The 9,775-nt window shown below is 41.0% G+C and overlaps 1 protein-coding gene across 1 annotated transcript; it reads left to right on the plus strand.

The window, feature by feature from the left end:
• Positions 1 to 1,884: 1,884 nt before the first annotated feature.
• LOC134466112 (cerebellin-1-like) lies at positions 1,885 to 8,441 on the plus strand. Its single transcript, XM_063220008.1, has 2 exons — positions 1,885 to 2,410; positions 8,155 to 8,441. Exons 1-2 carry the CDS (start codon positions 1,885 to 1,887, stop codon positions 8,439 to 8,441), a joined length of 813 nt encoding a protein of 270 aa, XP_063076078.1.
• Positions 8,442 to 9,775: the final 1,334 nt, after the last annotated feature.

Consider the following 9,775-nt stretch of genomic DNA (forward strand, 5'->3'; position numbering starts at 1 on the left):
TTGTGGATAGTTCAGAGAGGCAAGCGGAAATGTGTGTGACCGTGGAGTCATCTGGCACAAAGTAACTGTGCTTCATCGGTGTAACAATAGTATGAGAAGCTGTGAGAACAGATAACATGGTCCAGTGATGTGGTGTACATGGCAAATATGAGTCCCAGCACCAGCCCTTAGGACACCTCTGTGGAGAGGCTATGATTTGAGGACAGCTGACCTTGCCCTTGATACATGCTAAGAATGATACAACCAGACTCAAAGCATGTCTGGAAGAACTTGAGAAACATAAAACTCAATTATTTACATTTAAGAGAGATGTTAAATAATCATGTTTTGAAAAAAAATGCTAGCTGGTGTGTCTGCACAAAGATTTTTAGATTTACTACAAAACAAAAAGAGATGTCCATAATCTCTTCTGAAGATATCTTCTGGCTTACTAGAAACAAAATAAAAGAGTAATTTTGAGCTTGGCTTTTTCAGATTTTGAGTTTTTGCATTTTGAAATTGAATGCATAATTAATTAGATATAGTCCAGTTACCATATTAAAACATAACATTTCAGAAAACTTGCAATACATTTTTTTCTCACAAATATGTGAGTAATCACCGGATTAAATTTCATGGCGATATCGGCAAGCAATTTTTTTTGGCCTATTCACCTGGAGTGTCTCTTGACCCTTATAATAAGCCTATGGCAGCCATGTTGAAAAAAACTAATTTCCCAAAGTCAGATTTTACTAGATTTTTAGTATGTCATTTAGTAGGTCCAATAGTAATAGAATCCATAAAAAACCTTTTGTATCAATTTTTTTGAGGTTAAACCCTAAATGTACTCGCCTAAGTAGGCAGCCAAGGCGTGAAGGCTGGAGAGGGGCCTTAGACCTCATTTGCGAAGCGAAGAAAAGTGACGGGTGCGACATCAGAGGTGCTGTTTCCACATAGCAGAATATTTTTTTTAGCAGGGTATTTTTTTCTCCTGTTAAGGTGTAAACGCAACATGTGGATAAAAATAAATCCTCCATTGTAACAAATGCATTTCAGCCCCCTAAGTAGTTTTTTTTTTCTCTCCTGCTTTTTATACCTGGATTTTTAATATCTGCTACGTGGAAACGGAAGGCCAAAACCAATGCAAAACCAATGCAGCCAGGAGAAAAAAATATCCACATATAAAAATATCCAGCTACGTGGAAACAGCACCTAAGTGGGAATCAGTCCCACTTAGCTTACCTCAAACCTTTATTCTACACAGCCATAATACATGCCTGTAAGTGCCCTTGGTATTTTTCAATTTTTTAAATGAAAGTTGTCACTTGATTCCACATTGATTGCTACTCGTGACCGCTGGGATTTGTTTTGCGATGTTTCACATTTTGTTTGCATTGGTAATTGTTGCCAAAAGTCAACAAGTGACTTATTGCACTGAAATCTTGAGAGTCGTCCAACATCTCTCAGTAGGCTTTACTGATTTGTGAACATACTTGTTACTATTGTTCAATTTCTACATTTTAAGTCAGCTCCAATGAAACATATTTCTTTCAGACACACGACTGTTACATAAAGCAAAGGTGATCTCAGTCGGTACAGAGGGAAAACCTTTAGTCTACACACCTGCTGCAATACATGTCCTCAGCTCCCCTCGGTTAAAAACATGAGGGTCTAGTCTTAAGCCCTTTGCATTGGTCAGTTAGACATTGGTGAACCACTTTTAGCAGGAATAAAGGGAAATTTTGGTGTATACACACCTGCGTGTTTCACACTTATCTAACAGCACCAAGGTCCTCAGTTAAAATAAATGCAGCGCTACAGTTCTGTGCCTTGACACTGGACAGAGACAGGTGAACTACAGGTATAACCAGCTAGAGGAAAGTGACAGCCGCGTTAGTGTCGATTATGAAGTCTCTTGGAGCTGCGATGATCTTGCTGTGGGTGGGTCTGGTTGTGGTTACAGCAGAAAGCGTGGAAATCCAACCCGAACATGAAAGTTTAACCCAACAAATCTGCCAGCCTCACATCCACACGGTGCTGAGAGAGATGAGTGCCAAGATAGCAGAGCAGCAAGCAGAGCTCAGACACAACAAAGAACAACTGCAGGCCGTGGAGAAGAGGGCAGATGCCATGGAGACCGGGCTGAGTACACAACTACAGGATGTGGAGACAAGATTGAGAACCAGTGAGAAGATGGTGGAAGACCAGAAATTAGTCATCAAGGATCTGACGGAGAAACAGAATGAGCAGTCATCAGCTGTGGGAGTGGTAGGAGGCCAGGTGGAGGTGCTGAGGAGGGACAGGGAGGGCAGCAGGGTGTCTTTCTCTGCAGCACTAGGGAATGGAACCTATGGACCTTTAGATGTGGATATCCCCCTTGTTTTTAAAGGCATCCTCACCAACATCGGAAATGCCTACAACGTAAACACAGGTATTTCAGTTTTCTCAAAAGCTTTTTCAGTGTCATTTGAAAAATCTAAAAGAGCAAAATTGCTGTTTTCACAGAAAATGCCATTAATGAATGCATTTCTATATTGCTTACAATTTTCTCTTCGTACTGGGTAACCCAACAACAAAATTGTGTATTTGTTCTGACTTATTCACCAATGCCAATGTAAACAAAGGAAATCCAACATGCAACATTGAAAACTTAAGTACATTACAAAAATGGGAAATGGCTACACTGTAAAAGATTTCAGATTGAAATTTACAGCTAATTGATGGGGAATAATTGCCAGCAAATTGTTTTAAATTTACAACAAATTGCAGACAAAAACAGTTGCCAGCCAGTCGTTTAAAATTACAACACTGTTCCGTTTTCAAAACTACTCTGACCATGGCACATGTCCTGCCCCCTCATCCGCCCGCCTCCGCCCGCCTCCACACCCATTGCCCGCCTCCATGTCTGAAATGCCTTCAACATGGCATCGTCCCACCTCCCCATCCTCCACCATGACTGAGATAGCATGGTACCATAATGCCACTCTGCTCTAAGCATTTACTTCTACAGGTTCAGCTTTGCATGAGTGTGGCACAAATAAAACATCCCTCAGCATAGTGTTGTCACAGTTGTGACAGATTCCTCAAGAGAACTTTCATTTATCAAGTCATCTCAAAGGGGAATTCAAAAACATTCACAATAAGGACTGTATGGACATGCATTTGTCAAACCAATCAAGTGGTCTAAATGTAATATTATGCAAAAAAACCACCATAAAACATGCTATGCTACAAGATGGCTCTCAAACGATGAAACATCCCAACCAGTTAACCTGTCAGGCAGCCAACCAGTTAACCGGCCAGGTAGCCAACTGGCCTTGACAGCCTGGCTGGTTGACTGGTCAGCTGCCTGTCCGATTCACTGGCTGGTTGACTTGCTGCCTGGCCAAACCAGCCAGGAAGCCAGTCAACCGAACAGGCAGCTGGCCAGTCAACAAGCAAGGCAGCAAGCCAGTCAACTGACCAGGCGGACAGGCTGTCAGTCAACCTGCCAGGCAGCTAGCTGGTCAACCGGCACTATGCTGTCAGCCACCTTGTCAACAAACCAACCACTCAGCTAGTCGGCTAATTAATTGATTGCCAGTACCAGTGAGCGCCAGTGAGTCAGGCACTATGCTATGCCATTCAGACAAGCAACCAAAGCAGTGTGACAGCCCAGGTTTATATAGTGGGGCAAGTGAACCATGTGACCAGAGTAATCAGGCATTGGGCAGGTGCTGGCAATCATTGAATCACGGCATGAAAGTGATTAGTAATAAAGTGAGGCAAGACACTAATTGACAGATTGGTTAGGTATAGAGTGTGACAACATAGTAACAAGAGAGATCTGTATCAAAAACAAGTTCCTAGAATGTTCCAATCATTGATGCTCCTGCTCTAGAACTATAGTTTAAAAACAGACTGGGCTCCTTCTAAGATAGTGTTTAAAAAAGTATAAGAATATTCTTAAGCCCGATTCGCACGGGATAAATATTACCTATGGACCCCTGGTAATTCGCAATTACCCCTGGACCTCCGTGATTTTTCGGGGCGCATTCGGACGGGATAAATAAACATCTGTTATTTAGTCAATTCACAGACATTACAAGGGAGTTCAGACGGTGAAATTACACCAGGACATCTGAGTTTCGCCGAAATACAGTAGGTAATTCGCGGCGGAATTATTACCTCACAAATCGCAGACATGGCACATTCGCACAGGACTAAGAACTCAGACATTCTCTGTAATTATTCCGAATTACCGGGGGTCCATAGGTAATAAAAGTCCCGTCCGAATCGGGCTTTAAATGGATTGGTTTTGGCCCTTGTTTTAATGCACATATCAAAACTTCAGTTCCAAAAAGTTTTCATTCTGATCCATGTTTATAAGTAAACATTCCACATATATGTGGAATTGTCTACACAGTGTTTGGACAAAATAATTGAAACACCTGTCCTTTTAATGTGTGGGAAGTTTCATGGCTCAAGTGGGCCAGCCTGTTGGACAATCTTCATTAATTGCACATTGCACCAGTCAGGTGAAGTTGAGTTGAATTGCTGGTGAGAAGTTACCAGCTAATTGTTGTAAAATTACAACAAAATTGCTGGGAAATAAATTGCCAGCTCATTGTTGTGAAATTAAAACAAATTGCTGGTGAAAAGTTGCCAGCTAATTGAAGTAAAATTAAAGCAAATTGCTGGCAATAAAAAGTTGCCAACTAATTGTTGTAAAATTACAACAAATTACTAGCAACAAGTTGCCAGCTAATTGTTGCGTTCTTCCAACGCAAACACTGGAAACTTCACATACAGCCAACATACAGCCTTTGAAAACAATGGTCCTGGGCTTCTGCTTCCATTCCTTCTCATGGGATTTTGAGATATATTCTGTTGCCGAAGCCATCAAAAAGTCAAATTGAACCACAGGGGGGCTGCCACACCTGAGCATCGTTTATGCTCTATGACCTGCCCATCGTCTGTATTAATGGACAAACCATCATTGGCCTCTCCCATGCCCTTTTAGCAGAGATAATTGCCCGTTTTGAATTGCACTGAGATGAAATTAGCGCACCTGGACGTCATTTACAATCAGCTGGCTCATGAAGGTAGATTGGATAAGCAGTATCACTCAATGGAAAATGCATTGGCCACAGTGTAGTAGTTGGGGGCAGTCGTCGCTCAGTGGTTAGAGCACTGGGTTGGCAACCCAAGGGTTCCCGGTTCAATGCCCGACCGGACCACAGCTGAAGTGCCCTTGAGCAAGGCACCTAACCCCCACACAGCTCCCTGGGCGCAGCTCAGCAGGCAGTCCACTGCTACAGACTAGTGTGTGTACTTCAATGTGATTCACTAGCCCAAATGGGATAAATGCAGAGAAAGAATTTCCCCTAGGGGACCAAAATTGGCTCACATCCAAATTGGCTCCAATTGGCTTCGTAGTATGAGGGTGTTGCTTTAATGCCATAGAACTAATGCCATGATGGACAAAATTTGTACTCCACAAATTCGGTCGAAAGAGGATATCCGGTTGTCAGTGCTCAGTTTGTGGCCAAATTTACTGCAGCTGTCGGTCAGCATTAATTGCGGGGGATAATTAAGGACAGCTGACAAACATTCACTATTGTATCCTATGACCTGTTCCACACTTTACCATGCTTCCAATTTGACCATGGAAGAAGAAAATTGGACTCCCCTTGCTATCATTCCGTACTACGCTCCGATGATGTCTGTAAACCCACCTATCTCTACCTCCTTGCTCATGACCAGGTGTGTGCAATTGAAGAGTTCAAATCAGTTCAAATCCTCTCCACCTCTATCGCATGTTTTAAAAGCATCCAATCAGAATGTGACCTGAGCTCCATAATTTCTGCATTTGGCTTTGCATACATTTGCATTAGGACAGCAGCCCTGACAAAACAGATCTTTACAACAGTATGTTGTAAAAAGTACTATGTGCTGCTGTACATTTACAATTGTGAATTGTACTCTATATGATATCCCACAATGCATTGCACATTACAACAGAGAATAGTAAACTGGTATATACATCTTCTTGTTGTAGAATTCTAATGTGAAATCACAACAATCTTTTACAGTGTATCTCTAATATTGTGTATTATGTGCTTACAAACTTTCTCAGTGTTGGGGATGTAACAAATAAAATAAAAACCCCTACATTTTGTATTTTATTTATCCCTCAATGTCATGAATCTTTACAATTTCACAATCAGTCAAAGCGGGCTATTTCTACACTCACAATATTTAACATGTGATCAGTGAGTGAGATTCAGTCAGTGGGATTTGAGACTATTTTAGTAACCTCTTTGTACAGATAGGCCCACTGGCGGCCCATTCTGGTTTTGCTGAGAATACTCACCACATCCTAACAACATATCAATAACATTACCGAGAGCCTTAAGTAGCAGATTAAGACCACCTACATAGCCTACATACATACAGTGAGGAGAATAAGTATTTGATCCCTTGCTGATTTTGTTGGTTTGCCCACTAATAAAGACATGATCATTCTATAATGTTAATGATCAAATGTATTATAATATAGAGAGCCAGAATATCAAAAAGAAAATCCAGAAAATAACTTTGAAGAATATATTTTAATTGATTTGTATTCCATTGAGGAAAATAAGTATTTGACCCCTCTAGTCAAAAAAGACAAAATACTTGGTGGCAAAGCCCTTGTTTTCACATACAGAGGTCAGATGTTTCTTTCAGTTAATGACAATGTTTGTGGGTATATTAGAAAGGATTTTTGTCCACTTTTCTTTGCAGATCATCTCTAAATCACTTAAGTTGTATGACTGTAGCTTGCCAAATGGGAACTTGTGTTCCCTTCACAGGATTATTATAGGGTTAATGTTTGGAAACTGTCTAGGCCACTTCATGACCTTAATGTGCTTCTGCTTGAGCTACTCCTTCGTTGCTTGGGCTGTATGTTATGGATTATTATCATTTTGGGAGGCCAATCCATGACCCACCTTCAGTCTAGTGGTGGTGGGAAAGAGGTTGGCATGCAGCATTGTACGTTTATTGTCTCCCTCCATCCATTTCTTGACGATGTGAAGTTGTCCTGTGTCTTGGCCAGACAAACAACCTCAAAACATAATGTTACCACTTTCATTTATGATGTTGGAGAAGGTGTTGTTCTTGGGATCTTAGGCAGCATTTCTCTTCCTCCAAACACATAGAGTTGTGTTAATGCCAAACAGTTTGATTTTGGTGTTATCTGATTCCAGCACCTCCCAATCATATCCTAATCCAGTTTGACGTTCATTGGCAAACCTCAGGTGAGCCTGAACAGGTTCCTTCTGAAGCCGGGGTACCATACATGCACTGCAGGATTTTAATCCGCTGTGGTATCAAGTGTTTCCAATAGTTTTCTTAGTGATTGAGGCCCCAGCTGCCTTGAGATCATTTCCTAGCTCCTCAAAAACAGTTTTAAGGTGCTTTATCTCCTTTTTTTCTGGTTATTAAATTCTCACAAGGTCAAATCTTGTATGGAACCAGAGACAGGCCTAAGATTGATGATTGATGATCATTTTGTATGTCCTAAAATTGGGAAGAAATGCACCAGCAGTTTGCTCTTTAATATCCAGGAGCCCATTTCAGCCTTATTGAGTTCTAAAATCTTGTCCCTGAAATCCTTTGACAGCTTTTTGGTCTGTCCCATGTTGGCGAGTTTAGTTTGATTGATTGACTGATTCTATGGACTGATTCTGCAGATTCAATGTGTCTTTTGTGCAGGTTACTATTAACAGGTGTGTTCAATTCAGATAACAAGTTGATTGGAAGTGCCATTTGATCTGCGGGATCAGAACTCTTAATGGTTGGCAGGGGATCAAATACTTATTTCCCTCAATTAAATATAAATCAATTATTATATATTCTTTAGAGTTGATTTCTGGATTTTCTTTTTGATATTCTGTCTCTCCATATTAGAATACATATTATCATTAACATTAAAGACTGATCATGTCTTTATTAGTGGGCAAACCAACAAAATCAGCAAGGGATCAAATACTTATTCTCCTCACTGTACATACATACATACATACATACATACATACATACATACATACATACATACATACATACATACATACATACATACATACATACATACATATCTTTGTACATTACTTATCAATACTTCTTTTTTGGTTTTTGTTTTTCTCTCAGGTGTGTTCACAGCTCCAGTGCGAGGCGTCTACCACTTTGTCCTCTTTGTGTTTGGAGATGCCAGTTCATCTACCCCAACAGGGGCCTCAATATATCACAATGGCAAACACGTTGTCATTGCGTACGATGCTCAGGTGAATAAACATCATGTCAGTCCTGCCAATGGAGCCTCTCTGCCGTTGGAGGTGGGAGATGTTGTCCAAGTGAAGCTGTGGCCCAAAGCATGGGTGAGGGATAATGCAAATGGCCACACCACCTTCTCTGGACACCTCCTCTTCACCCTGTGATGAAGCCTTCAGGCAGACACAGGGCTTCAGAAATGACAAGACAGCGTTCTGGATATGGCACAGCAAGTATGTCACAGCAGCTAGCTCAGGTAGTGACTTCCCATCCATGCTTTAATCAGTGGGTGGAGGGGACGATACTATAGTATCCAGTATTTAGTATAATTACTAATAAGATAGTTAAAAGTTATAATATACATCTGCTGGTTATGTATCATTGTCAACAGGGGTGCCTTGGAACAGGGGTGCCGCTAAAAATGTTGGGCCCCATGAAAGATTCAAATTTTGGGCCCCCAAAAGGACAAATTATGTTATCAGCATCCTTCTAGGGGCTCTGCCAGTGCTGTCGGGCCCTTAGAATCTGTAACACCTTTCCCCCCCTCGCGGCACCCATGATGTGGAACGTGAACACGTGGAACACCCATGGATGGTATTTGTCTCAAACTGACAGTTTTTTCTGTTCAAAGTAACCAAAATAAAACCACAGACAAACATGCAAAATAAACACGCAATTTGCTTCAAGTATGAACAGTCTCCAGTCTGAATGTATCTTTTATATTTTATTTTATATTTTAAAATGAATGAATACATACAGTAGGGCCTATTATTAAAATATCAAAACAGAGATGCAGCATGTGAGTTAACAGAGCGGTCATGACATGTTGTTTTATGTTGGACTTTGGGATTTAGTGCTACATGGTCATTCAATTGCGTTTGAAAATATTCTGAAAAAACATTACCTTGTATTCTTTAGACATCCAAGAGAAAGGATTTAAATCTTCTTTCAGTGAAGTGGCAACTTGGGAAAATGACTGAGTTTTTAAGGTGCTGGTTACACATGTGGATTTTTTTTTTTTTTTTTTTTAATCTGTTTACCGATAAACACGGGATGTAGACGAAAAAAAAACCCTCCATTACAGGTGCTTCTTAGTTCCCTAAATGGGGTTTTGACATGCACATTCTAAAACTCTGTTTACAGGGTGCACTCTTTTTAAAATATCATTGTCCAGGTTTTTAAAATAATTCATGACAGTGTTTGTAAGAAGTGGTTATACATCGGGGGCGCTGTGGCGCAGCGCGCTAAGCATCCCACATTTGGGCTTGCATGCCCACCCATGGGGACCCCGGTTTGAGTCCGGCCCGGGGTCCTTTCCCGATCCTCCCCTGTCTTTCTGTCCCATTCGCTTCCTGTCACCATCTTTGACTGTCCTGTCAAATAAAGGCGTAAAAGCCCCTTAACAAAAAAAAAGAAGAAGTGGTTATACATTTCGGCCTCTGGGTGCATGTTAAGAGGCACTAGACTATTGTTTCTCAACGGGGGCTTTACAGCCCCACAG

This window comes from Engraulis encrasicolus, chromosome 16, assembly GCF_034702125.1.
Source record: "Engraulis encrasicolus isolate BLACKSEA-1 chromosome 16, IST_EnEncr_1.0, whole genome shotgun sequence".
Taxonomy (NCBI): Eukaryota; Metazoa; Chordata; class Actinopteri; order Clupeiformes; family Engraulidae; genus Engraulis; species Engraulis encrasicolus.

Excerpts from the sequence above, each read along its gene's own strand:
- LOC134466112 (XM_063220008.1), top strand. The coding sequence starts at position 1,885 with ATGAAGTCTCTTGGAGCTGCGATGATCTTGCTGTGGGTGGGTCTGGTT. Across the intron at positions 2,411-8,154 it reads TGCCTACAACGTAAACACAG|GTGTGTTCACAGCTCCAGTG; the intron begins GTATTTCAGTTT and ends TTTTTCTCTCAG.